The sequence below is a fragment of the Apodemus sylvaticus genome, chromosome 5 (genome assembly GCF_947179515.1).
Source record: "Apodemus sylvaticus chromosome 5, mApoSyl1.1, whole genome shotgun sequence".
Classification (NCBI taxonomy): Eukaryota; Metazoa; Chordata; class Mammalia; order Rodentia; family Muridae; genus Apodemus; species Apodemus sylvaticus.
The window spans coordinates 155,989,830-156,015,469 of NC_067476.1; the positions used below are offsets into that span (position 1 = coordinate 155,989,830).

Here is a 25,640-nt window from a genome sequence, read left to right on the forward strand (position 1 = left end):
TACAGAATCTCAGAAGATGGAATCTCCTTTAATGTTTGAAGAGTCCAGATTCCACCCTCTTCCCAAATGTGCCTCATGGCAGGATAAGAGCCATTGATATTGGGAAGCAGTAGGAATGGCGGACCTTGAGCTAGGAAGATGGCACAGCGGTTGAGAGCACTGACTGCTTTTCCAGAGGTCCTGAGTTCAATTCCCAGCAACCACATGGTGGCTCACAACCATCCGTCATGGGGTCTGGCGTCCTCTGCTGGTGTGTCTGAAGAGGGCAACAGTGTAGACGTAACATAAATAAATGAATCTTAAAAAAAAAAAAGGACCTGGGTGGACCCTGGGTGGGCTGGTCATGGTAGGAAGATGCTACATATGTGAAACTTGGTGACACATGAATGAATGTCATGATGCAGGGCAGATGACAGGGAGAGGGAGGTCACACACGGGTACAGAGGCTTCTCAAACACTCAAGGCCTCCTGTCTGCATGTAACTCCCAAGTGGGACTTAGACCAGATCCCTTTGCATAAAGGTCTATGATGTGTCTCATTAGCTGTCACTAATCTGTGTCCTATGTACCTAGGTGGCTGTATACTTTATGCATTCGTTCATGTTTTTTGAGACAGGGGCTTGCTGTATACTTCTACTTATTTGTGGGATGTGTTATATAGCCCAGGCTGGTTTCAAATTTGGGGTGATCCTCCTGCCTCTGTTTTCTAGGCTCTGGGATTATAGGCATGCACTAGTATGTCCATAGGCCTGTGCTACTTTTTAATGATTTTTTAAAAATGTGTGTGTGTATGTGTGTATGTGTGTGTGTGTGCAAGCACATGTGCACACTTGATTCCAGTGCCCTCAAAGGTCAGAAGAGGATGTTGGATACCCTGCAGCTGCAGCTTCAGACAGTGGTGAGCTGTGAATTCCAGGAACTGAACACGATCTTCTGAAAAAGCAGTGAGTGTCCCTAACCACTGAGCCTTCTCTCAAGACCCTCCCAAGACCAATTTTTTAGTGTTCCTTTCTTTCTTACTGCAATATCTATCTTTCTCTCCTTGCAGAACAAAACAAGGCTTTGTGGAAATTGAAGGTGGCCTTGCGTTATTTGCGTATGCAAATGTAGATTCTGCTATGTGGGTGTGTTGCAGAAAATTCCATTTGCATACACAATCCTGGGACTTTTACAAAATGGAGCTGGGAACTTTTTTTTTTTTTTTAAAAAAACAGCTTCACTAACTTTGGTGGACAGTGGTTAATATTTCAAAAGAAATGCTAAGCATTTGTCCCCAACTCCGAGATCCCTTGAATCGTTGGTTTTATACATGCACTGTGTCTTCCTCCAGGGAGGAGGAGCCTCCAGAGCAGAGCCCTTGTCATCCAATGCCATTGACTCTGCCTTCAGTCACTGCTTTCCTCAGCTTGGCAGCTGTGTGGGCTTGGTATGAACTCAGTCAACAGAGGGAGCAGGTGAGGTGGATGCCACAAAGGTAATATTGTTATCTTGTGGTTAGAAGAGAATTTCCCAAAGAGTGAGTGGCATACAACTTTACAATCAAGATATGAAGCAAAACTCAAATAGCATTCTTTCCCTTTTCTGACTTTCCAATCATTTAATAACAGTTTGCAGAAAAGTCTGATGGATCTAATGGGCTCCACAGGCCAGTGCCTTCCTAAGCAATGGCCAGAGGACACTGGATTCAAAGCTCTACAGACATGAGCTAGAATGTTACTTTTAATTAACCACATTAATGGTCATTTTCCTGTAGGAAAAAATAATTCTGGGTTTCCTCATATTATAGTGTAATACGAAACCTTTTTTTTTATTTTTAAAGACATATATAAATAGTAATAGTCAATTTTAGTATAAAAATACCAAGTGATTAATAGTATGTTTAAGTTGATGAAGGTATGCCAATGACTGACCTTTGGGAAACACTGATGAGAATTTCAGAACCCTGCTCCACACTTGGAAGGAGCCAGTCTTTTGTTTATAGCTACTGGGACTTAAACGCCTGAATTTCAGTCCTCAGCATCTTCAATTCCCTCTCCCTGATTGCAGCCACACAAGGCTTAGGATCAAGGAGCTGGTGGGCACTGGATCCCGGGCACCAGAGTGAAGAACAGGGTCCTTTTTCCTCCTAGTAGGTCCTCCTAGGAGATACAGACCTTGTGCCTAAAGAACTTTCTAAGGGAGAGTCCTAGCCTGGGGCTGTCCAGGCGCTTCTTCTTGCTTTTAGCCTGCGTCTCCAACATCTTCTGGCCAACATGCCCATCGCAGACGGTGTCTGTCTTGGTTGCCTTCTGGACAACAGCAGGCACAGCTTAGAGATTCGCTTTTAAACAAACCCACTTGCCTCTTCTGTATATTCTGACACTGTGACAATTAGTTACTGGTGAGCCACGCAAGGCTCGCAACCGCAAAGCATCATGGGAATAAGTTACTGGTGTGTCACTCAGGGCTCCCAACCGCAAAGCATCATGGGAATGCTTACCTTTTGAAAGTTCTCAAAAACAACCCGCCAGACAGTATATTCAGAGTCAATCTCAGGCGCTCATTGTTTTTGTTTGTTTGTTTGTTTGTTGTTGCTTTTTTAACAGGGTCGCCTATATAAATGACCCAATCAGCACATGTCACAACCCCATCCTCCAATCCAAAGCAACCGCCTATCCCTATTTACTTAAGACAGTAACATTTTGAGCTGTGACATGACATAAACCATCGAATGAAACATAACCAAATAAAAAAAGATAACACTGCAATCTTGATTAATAGTTTTAAATATGTAAATGACAGTCACCTAAAAATTTAAAAAAAAAAATCAAATAAATAATAAAAAAAAACCCTGCCAACAAGGATGTTTTGTGTCTTGATTTTTTTTCTAAATGTGGTGTTAATCAAATGACTTTCATCCCCAAACCAATTTTCTTCATGGAAATAATATCACCCACAAACGTTTTGAGTGACTTCTACATGGGCAGATTTCCCAGGCAAAGGAAGTTTCTGGTGTGAACCAATTCATTGAGCCAAAATGGGAGGGGACAGAAACTCAACTATAATCACTGCAAACTGTTGACTCAAGTTGTAAACACTGTGAGGTTTTTCATGAAACACGTAGGACTTTAGCAATCACCCAAGTGGTTGGAGAGATGGCTCAGCTGTTAAGAGCACCAGCTGCTCTTCCAGAGGACCTGGGTCCAGTTCCCAGCACCTGCATGCAGCTCACGACCTGCAATAGCTCCTGTCCCAAGGGGATCAGATCACCTCTTGACCTCCATGGGCACTCCATGTATGTGGTGCATTCACATACATGTAGCCAAAACACCCCTACACATATAATAAACATAAATATATGTTACATAATATATAAATAATAATTATATATAATACATTAAAATTATATATAAAAATGACTTGGGTGGAACGGGACAGAGATGGAGATTTTCAACAGCACTTTGGGAACTTTAGAAGAAAAAGATGCCCCAAAGACAAATACGGAACAGGAGAGGCTGGCTCCTTCGTGTCATGAACAACCTGAACTCATGACCCTCATTTAAAATCCAGGCTCCCCACAGGGGCTTCTCAGCCCTCTGCGTGGGACAATGACACTTTATTAACAAGGTATGCTCTACAGGGACCACATCTGAACTGTGGATGGGCCTTGGTGCACGGAGCAGCTAAACAGAAGAGAGCATCGGGTCGGGTCACATGGGAAGCCACCCAACCACCCACATCCTCCACAGCCGACGGCCCAGAGTGCTGAGCATGGAGTTCCAAGGACTGAAAAAAATCACAGAAACAAAAGAGAAGCAGTTTGGCCCAACCATTCATTGAATTTGACCTTAGCTGCCTCATAGCAAGTGAGTACTTTTAAGGAATCCATCTTTCTACGGGAGAAGAACACTCTAGAAGAACCGATCAATCCACTGTGTGATTTTGGAAATAAGGTTGACTGTGTTGGAACAGAACGCTTCAGTTTGCAAGACATGGTGGCATCTTCCCTGAACCCTGCACCTGGTAAACAGAGTCTTAACTGGGCCCAGTTTTACAGAGGTGGAGATTCGGGTTTGGGTAAGTTAGGATCACACAGCCACCGTGTTGTTGAAGAGCTGTAGCTCGGAGGCAAGCTTTCCAGGGTAAAATAAAGGGCGTCCCCTCTACCACTGCTACAGCTTAACTCAGCAGATGCGGGCTGGCTAAGCCATTTACTGCATCCCTGTCCCCACCAAAGCATGTCAACTGGACGCAGCTCTCTCTGGCTTAGACTGCCTCCCGGTTTCCATGAAATGTAAACCACGTGTTCTATCACAGGCCACCAGCCCTGCCACGTGGAAGAAAAAGCACCCGAAAGACGGTTATTTCAGCCCAAGTTTACTTAGAGAGGAACGGTCTACACTTGCAGGCTGTGAGCCTCCAGGCTCAACAGGGTCCTGACTCCACCCGGCCTTTCACTGCAGACGTCCAGGGGCACCTATTTCAGTTCAACATTGTTTTGCGGTAGAGATCCACTTTTCAAATCATGTGAAAACGGAAAACATGTGAACATCCCAAGATACAGAGCCTCTGCCTTCCACTTCAGGGAAAGTCCCAAAAACCAAACCAAACAAAACACAAAAACAAAATAATCCACACAAAACTATATTACAAAAAGATCAAACCAAAACTGTATTTCCTCATTTTCTAAGCACAATGGGGGGTGGGGAGAAAAACAATGATGGTATAGTTAGTAGTAATTTGTATCTATTGTATATTTAACAATTGGGTATTGTGACATTTTTTAGCCAGAACTAGTCTATCATCTCCGCCCCCTTCACGACAGGGTCTCACTGTGTAGCTCTGGCTGTCCTGGAACTCACTCTGTAGACCAGGCTGACCTCTAACTCACAGAGATCCACCTGCCTCTGCCTTCCAAGTGCTGGGATTAAAGGCATGTGCCACTAGGCCCAGATAAATTTTTTACTAAAATACCATTAGCCAGGGCAGGGTAGCTAAGTGGGCAGGGTGGGGGGGGGGCTTGCTTTCCAGGCAAGATTGAATCCAAGTGCCCTGGATCCAATCCCCCAGCACTACAGAATCTAAGCAAACAAAACCATAGTCATAACCTAAGACACTAAGGACAATCCACCAGTGCTATTCAATTTCTAAGTAGATTGATACATGTGCATATATTAACACATACTATTCATGATATGTGTATCACCCAACACACACTCACTCACACACAAACAGAAACCCAGTTCTCTACAGAAACCCCGACATGTATACACATCAGGGTGCCTACCGTGTCTTCTGGGTCCTTCTTTGTTTCCGTTTTGTTAGGTGAAACCTGAAAAGTTTGAGGAATGCAGATGTTAAAAAAAAAAGATGTCTCTTGAAGGTGACTTTTATTTCATACAGACAGACTCTTCAGGGCGGTCTAGTTTATCACACTGAAAGGTGGGAACTAAAGTGCACCTTCAGCCGAGTAGAGATGCCAGCATCTCAAATCAGTATTTTATTCTATAATGTATTAGATCTTATGAATCCACCAAGAGTTTTACCACGTGCAAAATCAACCTGTGTTCTCTTAGTCCGAACACAGTACCTGCCCACATCCTGATGACCTTTTGCCCCATTTTACCTTTTTGAAGTCAGAGTAATGTTTGCATAGGATGCAAACAGACTGGGAACCGGTTATTGATGGATCCCAGCACAGCACAGCTCATATCCCACAGCTAAGACCCCCAACCCCATGCTCTTGTCATGGCTTCCCGCTCTAAACCTTTGTCACTGACATCCAGACGAATGCGACTCCCTTACAAGGAACTTTGTCTCGTGGCTACGGCGATCATCTCGGTACCACAACATTTGGGTATGCCTGGTTCTCGGAATTAGACAGGGGGCACAATGAAATTGAGGAAGAAAAAGAGTGACCACTACTTACAAGTGTCTTGAAGAAGCTCATGATGGAGCTACTGTTCTCTGTGGTGTCTACCACCTGGGGGTCCTCCTTCGTGGTCCCCAGCACCTCTGGATCCCCAGGGACAGAATAACTCAGAGTGCCAACTTCTTGCCCTCTCTCCTCGCTGTCGACTATGTCCTGGGAACAGAACAGACTTTCACGGTTGCAGCTCCTTGGATGCGGACTCTCAAGCGTCTCCCTTTTAGTACACACCCCTCTCTTCCTTTTCCTCTAATTCCACCCATAGCTCTCCGGCCCACGGCCAGGCAGGACAATTGGGAACTTATAAGAGCTCTTCTCTCTCCTCCCTTCCCCCTCTCCCTAACACATTCATCACAGTTGGTGGGAGGGACATTGTTTGGGGCCAGAGGGTAACAAACTGAGCAGCGCAACATCACATCCAAAACAAAACCTCTTTTCTCTCAAGTTTGCAAGGAGGGTGTCAGAGAAGCCAACGATTTCCATCTTTACAGTCTGATCATCTGTATGTTAGGCCAGAGATGGCTCTGTGGGATTTTCCCACAATCCCCGCACAGTCAAATCATGTCAACAATAGTAACAATAATAATAACAAGTCTTCCATGCCCCCCCCCCTTTACTGCTCAGCTTTGGGGTGAGGAGTTTGTTGGTATCTGGGAAGTGGTTGGAAACTGAGTTCCTTCCTTGTTTCATTTTCATGATGACCCCAAGCCAAGAATCAGTCATCACTCTGCACCACGATGGCCATGACTCTGGCCTGGTTTTCTATTTCTCCAGCAGCCTAGCTCACCCCAGAGGCTTACGTCCATGTCTCACCAGCCTCCAGCACCCTCCCATGACTCCCATGACATGGGAGTCTGCCCCAACTCTGACATGCCTCCCTAGTGTCAGGACTGCTGGGCCTCTCTCTGATTCTGATTCTTCTTCTTCTTCTTCTTCTTCTTCTTCTTCTTCTTCTTCTTCTTCTTCTTCTTCTTCTTCTCTCTCTCTCTCTCTCTCTCTCTCTCTCTCTCTCTCTCTCTCTCTCTCTCTCTCCCTATCTCCTTTCTGGCCTGTTTTCTTAGAGTTTCTCAAACACACCACACTACAAATTATTTCCAACTTCATGGCTCTGGAATCTTCTGCCCCTCTGGGTGCTTGGAGATAATTCTCATTCATTCTCCACATCTTCTGTACAAATGTTTTAAAAATTAGGCCAAACCCAAAATTTATCCTGTCTATAAGAAATTCAGGGATAGGGGATGGAGCAGAGACTGAGTGAACAGCCAACCAATAACTGGCCCAATCAGAGACCCATCTCATGGGCACTCATCCCCGACACTGTTAGCGGTACTCTGTTATGCTTGCAGACAGAGTCCACCATGACTGTCCTCTGAGAGGCTCCAACCAGCAGCTGACTCATAGGGATGCAGAGACCCACAGCCAAACAGTGGACAGAGCTCAGGGACTGTTATGGAAGAACAGGGAGAAGGATTACAGGCCCCAAGGGGATTGGAACTCCACAGGAGGACCAATAGAGTCAACTAATCTGAACTCTTGGGGCTCTCAGAGACTGAACCACAAACCAAATAACTGAAACTAGGTCTCCCACCCCCTGTACATATGTAGTAGATGGGCAGCTTGGTCTTCATGTGGATCCCCCAACAACTGGACTTGGGGCTGTCCCTAAAGCTGTTGCCTGTGTGTGGAATACATTCCCCTAACTGGGCTGCCTTGTCTGGCCTCAGTGGGAGAGGATGCACCTAGCCCCACAGAGACTTGATATGCCAGGGTACGGGGATACCTGGGGAGGCCTCCACACAGAGGAGAAGAGGGATGGGGGTGGGGGAGGGGTTAACCTGGAGGGGGGCAGTAAAGGGGATATTAAGTAAATAAAAAATTAGATGCTTGTGTGTGCAGGTGTGTATGTTCGTGTGTGCGTTTGTGTGTGTGTGCATGTACATGTATGCATGTGTATGCATGCGTGTGTGTATATATGTCCACGCATGTGTGCACATATGTGTATGTGTGTACATGCATGTTTGTGAATATGTGTATGTATGAATATGTATGTATATGTATGACTATGTGCATGGGAGTGCAGTTGCCCACGGGGACAGAAGAGGACATCAGATCACCCGGAAGTAGAGTTCCAGGCAGTTGTGGGCTTCCTGATACTGACTGCTGGGAACCCAACTGGGGTGTGCTCCATGAACTGTTAGGGGCTTAGCCGCTCTCCAGCCCCCACCCTCTCTGTCTTAAGTGTTATCTCGTCCAAGGGCCCATCCCTCAAACTCTAGCAAAGCTTTCTCTCCACATCTCTGTCCTTTCTACCTGCGATGCCCCTAGCGTCTTCACTAACTTATCTATCTCAGCCTCCTTCCTCACCGCCCCCACCCCCGACACACAAGACCAGCTTCTCCACAAGGACAGAGGCTGCATTTATCTCCCCTGTGCTGTTTCTTAGGAAGGGCAGTGAGGCCACAAGTCTTGTAACAATTCTGTACCATTTCAGTATTAGTGGATGAACAGAGGGAGTAAAAACTTCCTACAAGGGCTGGAGAGAGGGGTCGACGTCAGGAGTGCTTCCTGATCTTCCTAAGGACCCTGGTTCAGTTCCCAGCGTGCACCTCAGGTGTCTCTCCACCACCTGTAACCCTAGTTCTGGGCGTCCAGCTCCCTCTTCTGTGGGCTCTTGCATGCACGTAGTATATGTAAACTCACACAGCATCATGTACATGCATATAAATAAATGAATCATTTTTGAAAATGTTACATAAACAAGGGGAGGATGTCTGTCTGAAGCACACCCTGCCACTGTGCACCTCCTGTGGTATTTATTGTGTTTTTCTGATGTATTTATTTATTGTCTGCTATCCTTAATTATGGTGCTTGTGGTTGTATATTCTAGATGTTATAGGCATCTCACAGTTTTACTGTGAGTGGGTGTGGGTGTGGATGTGGGGACGGGGTGACTGTGAAGGTAGAGGTCAAAAGTCAATTTTCAGGAGCTGGTCCTCACAATGCACCTTTTTCTTTTTCTTTTTTCTTTTCTTTCTTTCTTCTCTTTCTTCCTTTTCTTCCTTCCTTCCTTCCTTTCTTTCTTTCTTACCCCCCCCCCCCTTTTTTTTTTATTTGGTTTTTTTGAGACAGGGTTTCTCTGTATAGCCCTGGCTGTCCTGGAACTCACTCTGTAGGCCAGGCTGGCCTTGAACTCAGAAATCTGCCTGCCTCTGCCTCCCAAGTGCTGGGATTATAGGCCTGTGCCACCACCGCCTGGCAATGCACCTAGATTCTAAGGCAGTCTCTCTTGTTTCTGTGGCTGCCTACCCCAGGCTAGCCGGCCCATGGATGTCTGAGCAGTTCTCTTGTCTGCTTCTCCGTGAGCTTTCTCACAGTGCCCGGTGTGCGAGCTTCTAGCACGCACAACCCCACCAAGTACGTCCTGAGTTCTAATTTCCTTATTTCCCTAGGACATTTCACTCTCTCATTGGCCCTTCTTCCCATCAGGACTTGTCATAATCATGCCTGGAGAAAGTTTTGATTTTCATGACAGAGGGTCCAGCTGGCATCTGGTAGGTAGATGTAGGGAAAACTGCCAAACATATCCTCCAATACACAGGACGAGGGCATCACACAGGAGCAAGGAGCCAGAGAGATCCCTCACTGTATTAAAAATGCTGCTCATTCATTTCCCTGTGCCTCTTTTCTCCCTAGAACAGGAAGGAAGCTTTGTTCTTTTCTCTTCTGCTCATAACTTACACTTGCAGGGGCTCAAAAAGAACAGGTGAATGAGCGAATGAATGATTTGGTCCAAGTAAGACCAGCATTGTTCTTTTTATTAAGGAGTGTCCCAGCTAGTTTCCAAAACCACAGCCCCCTCATTGGAGGCTGTGAGAGATCTCAGTTGAGTTTCTTTTCTTTTAGAAAATGTGAGAAAATACTCTGACAAAAGCAACTTAAAAGAGATAGGGCTTCTTTTAACTGAGAGTTCCAGGTCATAGTCTATCATGGCAGGGCAGGCAAGGCACCAGGGGTCTGAAGCGGCTGATCCCATTAAGTAGGAAGGCAGAAGAAGAGGGTAATAAATGCCTACACACCAGAACTCACCTGCCTAGGGAATGGTGCCACCCACATTGGGCAGTTCTTCCCACCTCAACTAACATAACCAAGGTAATTCCTATCAGACATGCCTAGAGGACATGCCAAAGTGATTCTAACTTTTGTTAACAGCACAGTCTTAGTCACTCCATGACTAAGGCAACTCTTAAAAAGAAAGCATCTAATTGGGGCTGGCTTACAGTTTCAGAGGGTTAATCCATTATCATCATGGTGGGGAGCATGGCAGCATCCAGGCAGACATGGTGCTGGAGAGCAGCTGAGAGTTCTATCTCCTGAACCATGAACAGCAGCATGACAGCAGAAAGAGAAAGACTTACTGGGCCTGGTATGGGCTTTTGAATCTGCAAAGCCCATCATCAGTGACACAATTCCGCCAGCAAGACTACACCCACTCCAGCAAGGCCATACTCACTCCAGCAAGGCCACACCCACTCCAGCAAGGCCACACCTCCTAATCCTTATAATCCTTTCAAACAGTTCGGCTCCCTGGTGACCAAGATTTCAAATACATGCACCTGTGGGGAGCATACTTATTCAAACTACCGCACACACTATCACAGTTCTGTCCTGTGAAATATCTAGAATATATAAGACATTCTTAACATGGTTCAGAGCATTGCTTGCTCTTCCAGAGGACCTGGATTTGGTTACCAAATGTGTGATGGCTCACAACCATCCTTAACTCCAGTTCCAGGGGATCTGGTGCCCTCTTCTGGTCTCTGTGACAAAACACTCATACACACAAAATAAAAATATAAACCAAAAGCACTTGCTGCTAAGTCCAATGAGTTAAGTTCAATCTCTGTGGCCCACATGGTAGAAGAAGAGAAGTCACTCCCATACATGTCCTTCACACATGTGCCATGCTACATACATGCGCACACACAAATAAATATGTGATACAAATTAAAAAACAAAACAAAACAACCCACAACAAGTTAATACAATGACCCTACCAGGACAGCCAAGGTAAAAACAGTGATGATACCATACTGGCTGCTGACGAGGATACGGAGAACCTGGGTGTTCATGCGTGGTTGACATAAACGCCAAACTAAGCAGTCATGATGGGAGGCTCAAGTGTGGCTGGCAACCTGCACCTCCACCAGCCTCTCCTTCCTTCTCCCCTTCTGTTTCCCACCCTCCCTTGCTGACCCTTCTTTCTGCTTCATAAAAATATCTTTCATTGGGACAGCCAGATGGTTCAGTGGGTAGTCACTTTTTAGTAAGTCTGTCAACCTAAATTTGATTCTCAGGACTCATATGGTAGAAGAAGAGAACCAGCTCCTAGATTGATCTATCTATCTATCTATCTATCTATCATCTATCTATCTATCTATCTATCTATCTATGTATCGCAGGATTTTTCCCTGTCCAAACATTAGGGCAGTGGGAGGCCTGTGATTGGACAGGGAAAAGGGAGGCAGTGCTAAGAGTTGCAGAGACAGGGAGAATCTTGGAGTAGTGGGGGAGGGGGGAACAGGGTAAGGGGGGAAGCGGGGAGGAAGATGGCGGCAGACATGAATCAGCATGACTATGACTATAGGTTGTTATGATATCATAAAGGTTAGAATATTGGGGTAATTTGTCTAATCTAGGTAGGCAGCTTTTATCATTATCCACTGGTTCTGAAATTACTGTATTGGCATCCTGCATATTGAGAATTTATTAATAAATAAATCTTATTGGTTAACTATAAGCATCGAGTCTTGTTTTTACTGGGTTACTGGGTATTGTGCTATCAAACCTCAAGGATGTCGGATCTGTTTGGTTACTGCAATGTGGGACAGAGCCGGCAGGACCCAACTGGGACATATGTTGTGGCCCGCCATCAGTGCCAGTACTAGAGTGGGAACGTGGCCTGGCGGGGCTGGAGAGTTGGTGGGTTGAGAGAAGCAGGAGTTTGGAGAATTGGCAGGTTCATTTTTTAATATTTCCCACAACATCTATCAATCATCTTATCTATTATCTTATCATCTATCTGTCTGTCTGTCTATCTATCTACCTATCTGTCTGTCTGTCTGTCTATCTATCTGTCTGTCTGTCTATCTATCTATCTATCTATAATCTATCTATCTATCTGTCTGTCTACATATACACATATATGACCTCCACATTCATGTGTTTGAGCACACACATATCACAAATAATTGAAATTTTAAAAATAATATCTTTATTTATTCTTGGACAATTTCATATATCTATGTAATATATCTTGAGATATCTATCCCAAGACGCCCCACCCTCAAAGCAGACCCCTTCCATCCTGCTTGTTCTTGCTTTTATGTTGTATCCGCTGCCTGCTGGAATGTTTGCTGATCTTGCCGTTGTCCTGAAGGTCTGGGTCCAGGAACCATGGCTTCCGTGAGTTTGTGAGGGCGAGGTCATGCCATGTCATGTCACGTCATGTCATAACACAGGATTTCACGGCACCCCTCCAGACCCTTCAGCTCTTACACTCTCTCCGTCTTCCTCAGTGTTCCAGAGACTTGGTGTGGGAAGATGTGCATGTCCCGTTTAGGGCTGGTTCCTCAATAGTCATTCTCGACACTTTGAGCAGTTGTGAGTCTCTGCATTGCTGTCTCTGCAGAAAGAAACTTCTCAGACCATGGTTGAGGGCAGTGCTGGCAATGCTCTTGGACATTTCTTCTGGAGAAAGAAATCCTATATTCACAAAACCCCGTAGCTGATGTCCAAAGTATCTTTATTAATAACAGCTCCAAACTGGGTTAAGATGAAATGAGGAAACAATTTTTAAAATGGCTAAACAAACAGCCTGCAACATTGAGTATTAGTCAACAGTGGAACAGGAAGGAAGAGGCAGATCAATCAATCTATCGACACAGGCATCAATCTGTAGCAAAGCCTATGAAGGGAAAATGTCTATCAAAAACCAGTCATGGCGTATGACCCTGCTTCTATGACAGCCTTGAAATGGGAAAACAACATGAATGGAGCAGGGAGCCAAACAGGTATCTCCTCAGCAGTGGGCTTGAACTAAAGTCCACTCCTGCCTGTCTTCTTCACTGCTCTGTGTTTCCCTATGTTTCTAAAACCCATGCAATCTATTTTGCCTAAAGATGTACAGGACCCGAGACTAGGCATGGACTGTAAACCCATGAAGGTGAAAAACATCCTAATGAGACAAGAAGGGACGAACAACACTGTGTGTGTGTGTGTGTATGCTCTTGCATGTGTGTGTGCATGTGTGTATATGTGTATGCATGTGTGCATGTGTGTGCATGCATGTGTGTGCATACATGTGTGTATATATGTGCATGTGTGTGCATGTGCATGCATGTGTGTATATATGTGCATATATGTGCATGTGCATGCATGTGTGTATATATGTGTATGTATGTGCATGTGTAGGCATGTGTGTGCATGTGTGTGCAGAATTAACTTGGTATCCTAGCACCACCCAAGCTCAAGGGAACAATCCAAATGGATACAATCACTAGAAGAATACTTGAGGAAAATCTCACAGTTCTGGGCTTAAAGTTGTACCTATGACATGAAACCTAGAAGTCATGGAAAGAGAGAGTAGAAAGTAAAAATTCCAAATGTTTGTAAAAACCTTCATCAGGCAGGCTATGGTGACAGGTGCCCAGGCATTGGTGATGACATATAAATTAATTCAGTCTGGATGGAGGGCAAGTTGGTATTGCTTAACAATAAATAAATAAATAAATAAATAAATAAATAAATAAATAAATGAAATAGCCTAGCAATTCCATTTCTAAGAGTTTATTCTAAGTCTAACATCACACAGGCCAAATGACCAACTGAAGAAGGTGCTCGCTGTAGGACGGATAACAAGAAAAGCTGGGGAGACAGGCAAAGGTCATGACCAGGTCACGACCAGGTCACAGCTAAATGCACTGTGGTTTGTCTGTCTGTTCAGCAGAATACTTCAGAGGTAGGACAAACGAGGAAGCCATTTAGGTGCAGACAAAAGGTATTAACTAAGTAAAAAGCACGGAACAGTGTATAAAGATACTATATTACTATTTCTGGAAGAGAGAAAGAAATAAGAATTCAGATTTTATTTCTATCCAAAGAAGCAATAGAAAGATACACTAAAACACAAAGGGCAAGTGTTTAGTCAGTGACAAGACAGACAAACATTGCATGGATTGTAATTTCTTGATTTGAGCCAGGAGAGTGCATTACTCTCCTGTGCATTACTGTGTTGTTGGCTGGTTTTAACTGTCTACTTGACACAATGTAGAATCACCTAGGAGCAGAGTCTTAATGAGGAATTGTCTAGGTCTAGATGACCTTTGGGCGTGTCTGTGCGGAATTATTTTGATGGTTGATTGACATAGGAAGACAGGCTCCACGTGGGCGGAGCCATTCCCTAGGCTGAGCTCTGGGCCGCTTAAGATAGAGAACTCCCTTAAATCAGTAACTAGCAGACTGAGCTAGAGCCAGACTTCCTGAAAATGACGGGGCTGTAACTCAGGATTGTGAACTACACAAACCTCTCCTAAGTTGCTTTTTGTTGTTGTTGTTAGAATATTTTAGTGCAGCAACAGAAATACAACCAGGGCAGCCTATACATGCAAAGGTTGAATAACTTCTGTAACTAGAGAAAACATAATAATTATCTTTACGGTCAAAGTAAATGAGGTGGGGGGGGGGGGGGAGGATCGGCTCCAGCTGTCGGCCACCAGCTTCTAGCTCAAGCCGCCTGTGTGCTTCTTGCAGGACCCGCTTTGTCCTTAACCTCAGCTATGTCTTCTCAACAATGGATTCCACTAGAAAGGTTCCCGGGAAAAGTTCTTCAGGAAATGCGCAGAAACTCCTTTTAAGCAAACAGGTGCAGGTAATTATTCCCTGTGTGAGAAGCCTTTGCGTTTTCCTCCCTGTCTGTTGGTTTCAAAGAGCAAACAGGAAGGAGCTCTGGATAAGTCATCTGCCTCTGCCTCACCGGAACTAGGATTTCTTGAGGAAGCCCACCTGTGATTCCCCGGCCCCTCCCTCTGATAAGTGTCAATCAATCCTCAGCTTCCTCACAGCGGGGTCTTGGGAACAGGACCACGGCGGCCAAAAGCTTGACTAGAGCTGATTTTATTTTGAATCATTAGACCAAGAACCAGGGCTGAGAACGCGGGGCTTCTGAAGGCGCAGAAGCGGGCAATCGGCCTCTTTCCAGTCTTTCAATCTTTTAGAAATCGGAGCCGGGTGCTGCCTGATCAAAGGGAAGTGAGGAATCCGGCTTTCCTCTCCCCGGGGGATGCTACGAGTGCGCGTGAAGTCTGCCAGGCAACGCCTCTCTTACTCTCCCCAGAGCAGAGGCCCTTAGATTCAGGAAGGAAAAGGACGTTTGGTTCATTCTAGGACCTACGATTCAGATGCTTATTTGCATAAAAAGAAAGTAAATTAACAAGCAGGAAGAAGATCCTAATTTTGTGGGTCTCCTTGGTGGATTGTTATTATGATATTGTGATTCCCCCTCCAAAAGCTCAGAGTTACTAAGGAAATCAAAGATATACTATCAATGTAGGGTTGTTGTTGTTGTTATTGGCTTTGCTTTTATTTTTTTTCCCATGTTTCCTATCCTGATTCACACCAGCTAATAAAAATGCATTCTCGTGTTTTAAGCCCAGGGCGGGACTGGGAAAGAGTGCAATTGAAGCAATCCAGGAAATGTCAATCAGGAAAAGGGCGCGAAGAGCTACCGCTGTCGCACAGTGCTGAAGACAGGTTTGTTTGAAAAGCCAGAGTTGTTTCAGAGCAAGGAATTGCCACACAAGGTCTGGATCACCGAGTTTGGGAACTAAGGAGAGAGAAAATCATTTCTTGTGGGCGCCACTGTGATCAGTACGGGAGAGCTGCAGATGACCAGTGCGACTCTGGATGTTCTGGTCCCACGGCGCCACCTACTGGACCAATAGGGGAAATATTGGCTGTGCTTCTGTTTTGTGTTTCTTGTGTGAACCAGACAAACCAGGCTCGGCAGCTCACGCCTGTAATCCCAGTACTTGAGAAGCGGATGTAGGGGGATTGCATCGAGCTTGGGGCCAATTTAGGCTATATTGCAATGACATTTCTCAATCCCCTCCCAAATTAAAAAAAAACAACACTTAAAAATAGTAAGAGAAATAAAGAGGAATAAATGAATGGGGGAAAACTCATATCCACTGAACCATCGTGGAAAAGAAATTACTACTAAAAACTTCAATATTTTCACTCTCCTTTCACCGTGGACATGTGGGTGCATGAGGCTGTGGTGGAGAGTTATGACCTAGTGGGTTTTTCTTAATTCTAAACTTTCCTCTTGCAAAGGATGCTACAATTAAAAAGAAAAAATCCTTGTGCTGGGGATTGATCACTCAAACGTAGAGTGCTTGTCTAGCACGCACAAAGCTCGTGATTCCATAAATAGAAAGCAAATAATGTTATAGGTAAAATGTTGTCCGATGCCTCAATAAATAATTATTTAAACTGGGTCATTTGAAAGGCAAGTATGCTTGAAAAATAGTTTTTTTAAAAATCGTGTTGTCACCGCACAGGGTTGAAACAAGTTCCCTAGAGATATCCGTGTTTCTAATTGGAAAATGATCAGATTTCAAGGGGAAATCAAATAAATCTTAAAAATATAAGAATCGAAGGGCTGATGATGACTAGGCAGTTAGCACAGCTGCTCACAAACGCGGAGAATATGGCTGTCGGGATCTGGCGCCCTCTTCCGGCCCTGAGGGTACTGCATGCACATGGTACACAAAACACCCAGACAAGTAAAATAGACATGCATATGACCACATGTGCGACACACACATACACACACCCCGTATGTATGTATGTGTATACGTATGTATGCATGAATGTATGTATATTTGTTTCCACTTTCCTCTGCCATTTAATATATAACATACATTATATATTATATGCATATATAATACATGTATATGTATAATATATACATTTATACGTGTGTGTTTCCACTCTCCTCTGCCGTGTTTTCCGAGAAAGATCTAAGAATTCCTACTTATTCACTTCCTTCTTCCTTCCTCCTTCAGGAAAGAAAGCGGCAATTCTGTCCATTTTGTCTTTTTCTAGCTGAGCTGAGTAACTGAAGCATCCGTGTGGCTACAAGCTGGAAATGGCCGCCTGTCTTCGCTCCCCTGCAGACAAACCTTACTGTGTGTAAAGTCTGTCTGCATCTCCAAGAAGCCCCTCCAGGGCTTCTGGATTGATGTCACCAAAGCGGCCAGCTCATTAGGAAACAAAATTCTTACGCTAACTGAACTGGTTGCCTGTGGCTGGAGGTGGGGGCTAGGAAGACCATCAGAAAGGCTGTCAGTTCCCCCTTGCTTCCTGTAGGCAGGAGTCTCTTTCCTCCCTCCTTCCCTCCTTTCCCTCTGTCTCAGTGCCTCTTCTCCTTGACCTGAGGACCAGTTTGTCAGTTTGATTTCCATTGGCTGAGCCAGGGTGAATAGAGATTTACAGCTGGATGAAATGTTCCCCTTGCTTGTGTGTTTGTTCTGAGACAAGGCTGGACTCCAACTCTCTACACAGCTGAGGACGAGTGTGAGTTTCTGACGCTCCTGCCTTCCATCTTCTTGGTGCTGGGGTTACAGGCTTGTGCCACCATGCAGTGCTGGGACTGGAACCCACAGCCTCAGGCACACTAAGTAAGCACTCTGCAACTGAGCTACACCCCAGCTTCTGGCTTTTGCTTTCTGGATCTGTAATTACTTTGCGGCTGCGCCCAGAGACACAGAAGTGAGCTTACTCTTACCCAGGGATCAAGGTGGAAGATGGATTTTACTGCTGGCGAGGTGTGGACACACGTGCCAGCAGGGTAGAGGCAAGGAGGACTTCCGGAAGGCTCCTCTGCCACATATGTCCCTCTAGCCCGATAATTGCATTTCACAATAGGAAGGAAGAACTCCAGCATTAATAACTGCCTCAAACTACCACAACCCCTTAACCCACTGTCTAAGACTGATGTGTTGTGTGCTTGACAAACTTTCCCAGCAGTGAGAAGTGCTTTTAGTTCTGTCAAAATGGGGCAGCAGACTTTCTAAGAACTGCTTGGGTGCTTATGCAAAGAAACACGCACACTTTGTCTTTTTAGATAACACTTTCCAAATCCTCCTCCCAGTCATTACAATCTACTTCTTATCCTAATTTATCCAAGGCTTTTCTTGTTTGTTGGTTGTTTTTTTGTTGTTGTTGTTAATGGATCTTTGCTTGTTGCTTTGAGACAGGATCTTGTGTAGTCTAGGCTGGCCTCCTGCTCACTGTGTAGCAGAGGATAACTTTGAACACCTGCTTCTCCTGCCTTCACCTCCCACATGCTGGGATTACAGACATGCACCACCATATCTGGTTGATTTTCTCATGTCGTCTCACCAGGTGAGTGTTTCTGAATGTAGTGCTGGAAAGATGGAGATCAGGGAGCAAAAATACGAAGCCTGACCTTCAGCCCCATGGCTTCTGGTGACCTGGGGCCTCAGGGTTGGCATCCCTTACGGAAGTCTACAGGGGCCCTCATGAGGGCTCAGCGAGTCAAGGAACATTGCTGCCACCACAGGGGGAGTGCAGACGGTTACTGACAAGATCACGCTACAACTACAGAGGCCTTCTTCCTCTTCCTGTACAGGTTCTCTTTTAAATAAGCGCTGCAGAACTTGAATAAATTCATAAACAAACAAACAAAAAAAAGCATTTCTAGTTCTTAAGGAACCATTACTGGTGACGACCGCGCCTCCTCTGGAAGGACCGGGAGAGAGACAGACACCCAGTGTTTTCTTTTATAAGCAGTAAAGCCAGATTTCCATTGTAGGATTGTTTTGCACACATACGAGGGGATCTATTAAATGTTTATCTTAGAACCCTGGTTTAGTAGGGGAGAGTGAGGGGGGAATAAAAGCCCAATTCCTGCCAACCAGTTGGTTTGCGCACACGTGCAAGGGGATCTATTAAATGTTTATCTTAGAACCCTGGTTCAGTTGGGGAGAGGAGGGGGGGGAAGGCCCCATTCCTGCCAACCAGTTGGTTTGTGTGAATCACGGCTCAGTCAGCTTTCAGGCCTATAATTTATCTTTTCTTTGGCCTATGTGGTAAATGCCCCACTTGTCTGTGAATTCTCGCCTTGTTTTAATGATGCTATGGTCTGAATGTAGTTTTATAAGCCACACAGATAAGATTGTCATTCTGAAAACACATATTTGTGTGTTTCCCCCTCAGGAGGAGATGGGGGGTGGGGAAATTACCTCTGTCCTGATTCACATCTTGGTGGGATTGTGGCTGGAATTCTAAAGCCAGCTAGGAGCACACAGTGGCAGAGGGGGCGGTGGCACGGGACTGTGGGGGATGGGAGGAGGGAGGGATAGCTGACTCGGCAGAACCCAAGGCTTAATTTACCCTAAGAATTCTGAGTCGATGCGTCCACCGGTCAACTTTGCATCGTGGGGATACTCTAGCTCCAAGAGAACGTTACTGATTGGGAAGTTTTATTCATGTTATTTTCTGAGGGCTGTGTTTTCTCACTATACTTAAAACAAAACAAAACAAAACAACAGTTTTCCCCAAAACACTGAAGTGGGCCATAGAGGGCAGACAAATGGGAAACCTTTATGGATCAGAGGGCTACTTTTTTTTTTCTGTTCAATTTTTAAAAATCCCTGCGCATATGTAAGCATCCAAAATCTACATATTTGTAGGCTGAAGGCAAAAATGCATAGTACATGATAGGTAATATTTCAAATTTCAATGATATCGCTAACCAAAACATGGAAATTTGTAATGTAACCCAAGTAAGCCCCCGAGTTTCTTGGCAAGTGTAACTGAGAGGGGTCTTTTATCCAGGAAGAAACATGTGTTATAATTGAGGGTGGGGTACTCTGAAAGACGGTTTTAACTGCAGACAACCCCCTGGGCCGGACTGCAGTCATACTTCCCATGTTTCTAACCCAGATTGCGTCTTGAAGCCAGTTTCACCAGGGACCCCACTGCCATTAAATCTAGCTGCTGTCTCCGAGGGTTTCCTCACCCCTGCCCAACAGGGGAGGCAGACTTGGCAAAGCAACACTTCAAAACATCTCACCACCGAGTTCTTTGAATTAAGACGGAGGATTTGACTGAGTCACTAGGCAACTGTGCAAAGATGGGCAGAGCAGAGCTCTTCATTCTCTTTCTCTATAAATAACTATTTTTTTTCCTAGTTCAGGTGATGGACTGGCTTTGGAACCAGACACCCTAAAAGCCTCTTACTGGTAAAGAAGCTAACCACCCCTGAACAGTACTCAACACCCATGGTCAGTGAAGCAAACCCAGGCAGAGTTTCTCTACGCTGGCAAAATGTGTGAACAGTTGCTTGGAATCTTCATGAATATCGGTGGCCAGTTCATAGCCCCAAGAGGAGCAGCTTAGGGATGGTGCTAAGGATGCTTTCTGCGGTGAGGCTGACAGCATGAGTCCAGACCCCTCCCCGCCGGCCGCTCATTGGACTGTATGTCAACTAGTACAGTCTGGGAGCAGACACGGGAAAGAGCAGTTAAGAGCACCCACTGCTCTTCCAATTGTCATGAGTTCAAATCCCAGCACCCACATGGTGGCTCACAACCATCCGTAGAGAGAGCTGACACCCTCTTCTGGTGTCTGAAGATAGCTACAGTGTACTTACACAAAATAAATAAATAGATCTCTTAAAAAAAAAAAAAACAGAAAGAAAGTAAACTCTGAGTCCAAATTTATGGGCACAGAAAAATATTGGTAGCAAGAGGCTTTGATAGATTAGTCTTACTGTCTTTGTTTTTTACAGTTTCAACTGTCTGGAAATTTTGCCTGGACTCTCTCACCGTATGACTAATTCTTTTCCCCTCTGAGACAGGGTCCTATGTAGCTCAGGCCTTAAGTGGCCAAGGGTGACCTTGAACTTCAGATTTTTCTTGTTTCTACTTCCCAAGTGCTGGAATTAAAAACCTGAGCCTCCATCCCTGGATTTGATCCCCAGGGCTTCAGGTCTGCTGGTCGGGCAAGCGTCCGCGGTCTATTTCCCCAGCCTGGTGTTTAGGCTTGGTAGAAGTCATGTTTCTTCCCCCAGTGCCTTTCTTTCTGGGCTCATAAACGGACGTCCTGTACCCCGTGGATTAGGAGACAAGATTTGTCTCCGTGTAAGTCACCCACCACCTCTTTTTCTTTACATAGAACGGGGTTTACAGAGGTTTTGTTCGTCGGATGTTTCTGCCAACGCAAACATTGAGGACGCTTACCTTGTCTAGGACCTTGGGTGACTGTAGGGTGACGCGTAATGGTCTCACCCAACAGCACCCCCCGCAGAAGCAGTTGTTGGAGGGGAAGCTGGTAGCTTTCCACACACTTACCTCCCGTGCAGAGACACCATGGGGATTCCCTGGCACAGCGGGAGCCTCTGTGGCCTGTTCTGGGTCTTCGGAGCCTTTTGCTTCTTCAGGCTGTTTGTCAATGGGAGCGTTTTCTCTCCCCTTGTCCAGTTTAAAGAATCTATTCAAAAAGCTGAAATCCGTGGGCCTGGCGGGGGCTTCTGCCTGGGACTCGGGTGTCGAGGGTGCCAGTGAGCCAGCGGCAGGGAGGGTCTGTGGCTTGGCCACGCTGCACCCTGGGGTTTTATCTGGAGTCCGCCCTGCTGCAGCTGCCACCGGAAGTGCCCCGTGCTCACTTGGGTCTTTGTTCCCGGGCGTTGCGCCTGGGCTGACATCAAGGCTCCCCGGTGCAGCCGATGAATCCGTGCCTTGGTCCCCGGGACGTCCTGGTACAGGCCGAGAGAGCGTCAAGAAAAAGTGGGATCTAGCAGCTGGTGCCTTGGGCCTGGCTTCTTTCCCAAGATTCTTTCCGCTGCCATCGGCTACGGCACGGGCCTCCATTGTCTTGGGGGAAGAAGCGGCTGCGTTATCCTTCGAGCTGCTTACTCCCGAGTCGTCTGTAAACACAAACAAAAACAGGTCATTCACCAAGCCAGGAAACTCAAGGCTGAATAATGGACTCCAACTTTTGATGCACAACCTCCCTTCTGCAGACTGGGGCCGCCTTGTTCCCTGCTGTCAGCCCAGTAGACACCTCCTGACCCTGCTCTTCCTGGGAGAGAGACCCACCGAGATTGATGAGGCAGAAAAGCCAAGGACTGGGAAGTCACTCCCTGCCAGGCACCATGTGAGGGGCACCCAATGTCCACCCACATCTTTTACTTCCTTAGAAACCAGGAATCTACTTCCAATAGAAATCGTGGTGTGTCTATTACAGAGTCTGAACTCGGGAGCTGGGAGATCTCTCAATCCCTCCTATGCTAGACGTCTGGTCTTGAGCCCAATCTTTCATGGGATTCTGTCCTGTGTATTAATTATGTCTAGTAGCACCATTGGCCCCAACCTCTTGAATGCCCCTCACATCCCAAAGCTGTGGTAATCAAACATATCTTATAAATGTCCCATCAGAGAGAAAAAGCACTCATTTGAGGACCACTGAGGGAGGTCCTCTCTGTCAGGGAGTGATGGTCCATGCCTTTAATCCCAGCTCTATGGAGACAGAGGCAGGCAGATCTCTGTGAGTTCAAGGCCAGCCAGAGCGACACAGCTCTGCTGTCTTGACCTTGTCTCCAACACACACACACACACACATACATCTTGTTTTTTTTTTTTTTTAATCCAAGTGATTTAATTTTTCTCTGCCTTCATTCTTCGGTAAAAGTAAAGAAACAGGAGACCCTTCCTCACCATTTAGGAGATGACACTAGTTACAGTAATATGTTTAAAGTATACAGAAAAGTGGCTGAGATACGATAACTGCTCAGGGCATGTCGTGACACTTAGCTGTCAGACACCTTCCCTCGAGTCTCCAGGGAGAGGGCCAGACAGAAGCCAGCTCCTGAGTTCATGCTCTGTCCGTCTTAATGGAAGACATCTATTAGCATAGACTCTGGGGGATAGGAAGACTGAAACTGAGATACTCAGAAAGTTGATACTCTGTAGCCTTGAAGAGCAGGTGTGTCTTCAGACAGGAAGGCTGGGACAGCAGTAGGGATATGACTAGCTCCTGTATTCTATGTGTGTAGGAGGAGGCTTCCCAACCTCTTGGGAGCCACACTCCCAAACACCCACCACTTCCTGTCTTGAATCAATTAAATTGCCTTCTTTTTAAGGCCCTTTGGTAGCAAGCGGTGGGGAAGAACTTTGGAATCATACCTTATTCTGAAGAGCCTGTACGGACAAGCCCTGTGGACCTGGAAGCCCTAACAAGCTTGAGTATCCCTCATTTATAAAATGGGGATGTTGGTCTGAGGAGATGGTTCATTCAGTAATGCCCTTGCCTCGAAAGCATCAGGCCCTGAGATCTATCCCCAGAACCCAGGTAGAAAAAGCTGGGTGTCATGGACACACCTGTCATTCTAGCCCTGGGGAGATGGAGTCAGGGAGGTCCTTGGGGCACACTGTCCAGCCAGCCTAACCTGACTCTCGAGGTCTGGGCTGGTGAGACAGCAAGAAAACCCGTCTCATTTAAAAGAACAAAATGTGCCTAACCGCTCAAGAGCCAGACCTGAGGTATCCTCTGGCCTCTGCCTCACACATGTACCTGAACCCATATGAACATCTGCATACATGCAAGCATGTGTGTGTGCACACACTCAAACACGAGGAATAGGATAATTCCCTGATATGACTGTCTGGGTGCTTCAGGGGGAGCTCGCCCAGGGCCTGTCCTGATGCTTCCCTGCCCCTGCCACACCCCGCAGCGGTACTGAGTGACTGACAGATACCAGGACAATGTCGAAGACTTCTCCCCATCTGCCAACACTGCCTTTTGTTTAGTATCCATTTAGAAAGGCACATCTTGGCCTCTGTTTGCAAGAGGTCAAGGAGCGAGGGGTGAGGGAGGCAGGGAGAGGATCTGAGGGTTCTTTGTTCTGGTTCCATTACATGTTAACATGGGACGATAAACACATGCCCACACGTCCACACGCCCACCTGCGTCCACCCGCAGCCGCTGTGCCAAGCTCTAGTATCTTACAGTGTCTGGAGTCTGGACCAAGCCTATGAGGAGAGCGTCTTCTTATGGGCCTCGGTGACCTCTTAGTGGCACAGAGGACGGAGAAGTGACACAGATGATGAGGCCTATGATGGAACTAGGAAGGCTTCGTGAGGAAGCCCCCAGCCAGGGCGCTGGCTAGCTAGGCTAACTCTCCTTTGCCTTTCTCCTGTGCTCCGGGGATTCACATGGGAGGACAAAGAAGCAAGTAGACCAGCGGCCGAAGGAGCAAGGCACATCTTTGTCAGAGAGAACAGAAATGGACTGTGGGTGTGGCCCAGTAGAGGGGGGAGAGGGGGGTAGGATGCTGACAACTAGGGAGAGGCTGGGATTGAAAACAGGGAGAGGCCCTTGCAGCCCCTGAGAGCATGGGTTGGTTCCCCCTTTACCACCTGGCTGGATACCAAAGGAGTTTTTCTCTCACAGCCAGAGGAAAACAAGACACTTTCTACGGAGAAAGAAAAGCCAGGATTTTGCCTTGAAAAGGCTCAGTACCCAATCTGACCTAACACAAGGTGTTGGGAACCTGCGAGCTTAGCTCAACACCCCCAGCTGAGCTGTTTGCACAGGTTTCTTGAGAGCAAAACATCCCGTGGCTTAGCTTCGATTCCTGCCTTCCCGCCTGGTGTGGTACGGACTTCCCAGGTGCCCGAACTATGGCTATGATTGTTTTTTCCAGTTCCCTTCCCTGGCCTCTAGTATATATATATTGCTGGTCTCTCAGTAAAGCTTTGGCATTCTCCTTACAGAATGACCCGTGTCTGTGTTTTTTGTTAATTCCCCAGGCCTATGCCCGATACTTGGTACTGTGGCAGTGCAGACACTGTCAACAAGGTATAAAGCCCACAGCAGAAAGAAGCAATGTTCTTGATGTCAGCGATCAGGTAAAGCCACTCTGTGACTCGTGAGAATGCCAAGTTCCGCGTGGGCTTCCTTCGGAGAGCGAAGAGCAGTCACAGGAGACTTAGTCAACATAGCCACACTGGGAAGTGAGTCAGTAAAACAGCCCACTGCTCACCTGTACCGAGTCCACACTCCGGGTCTAGCCTCTTACGATCACTAGGGTCTATTGTATGAAATTGGCTCCCCCGTGTTTATAGTACCTGTATCTTCTTGGTGAGTTGATTTCTTTATTACTATGTAGTGGTCTTTTTAAATCTCTGACTCTTTTTTTGGTTCAAAGTCATCTGTAATGGAGACCAGATTGTCCATGTAGCTTGTTTTCCTTGTTCCTATTTGCTGTATAAACTGTTTTTTTATCCTTGGCTTCTCGGTCCACGGGAGGCTTTACCAGCACAATGTGCTTCTTAGAACGCAGTTGGCTCTAGCTTTTGTAATTTGCCAATCTCGTTTATGGCTGGATGGAGACCGTTTAGCCTTATGGTTACCATTAACCTTATTTTCCCATCTCTTCATTCTTTTTCTTCTGCTTGGTGGAATCTACAATTGATTCTTTCCACTGTGTGCATTTTTTTTAAAAAAATATGATTCATCGAAATTTTTATTTCCAACATTCCTGGGTTTTTTTGAAACCCCAATTCGTTTGCTGATTTTTCCCAGGTCAATGGTTTTCTCCTCCGTTTTGAAACTGTCCCTACGTATGCTGACTCTCCTCTCCTGGG

The 25,640-nt window shown here is 46.0% G+C and overlaps 1 protein-coding gene across 2 annotated transcripts in view; it reads right to left on the minus strand.

Moving 5' to 3' along the window:
* The window catches only part of Bcas1 (brain enriched myelin associated protein 1), a 73,244-nt gene that overhangs the window by 37,563 nt on the left and 10,041 nt on the right, over nt 1-25,640 (minus strand). Inside the window, exons 3-6 of one of the 2 annotated variants that reach the window (XM_052181577.1) lie at nt 21,345-21,919; nt 5,908-6,063; nt 5,266-5,310; nt 2,153-2,287 (exon numbers count right to left, since the gene is read on the minus strand). In XM_052181577.1, the coding sequence (XP_052037537.1) occupies nt 2,153-2,287; nt 5,266-5,310; nt 5,908-6,063; nt 21,345-21,919 (911 nt within the window). The remainder of the gene's footprint in view (nt 1-2,152; nt 2,288-5,265; nt 5,311-5,907; nt 6,064-21,344; nt 21,920-25,640) is intronic. The other variant, XM_052181578.1, reaches the window with a different exon arrangement.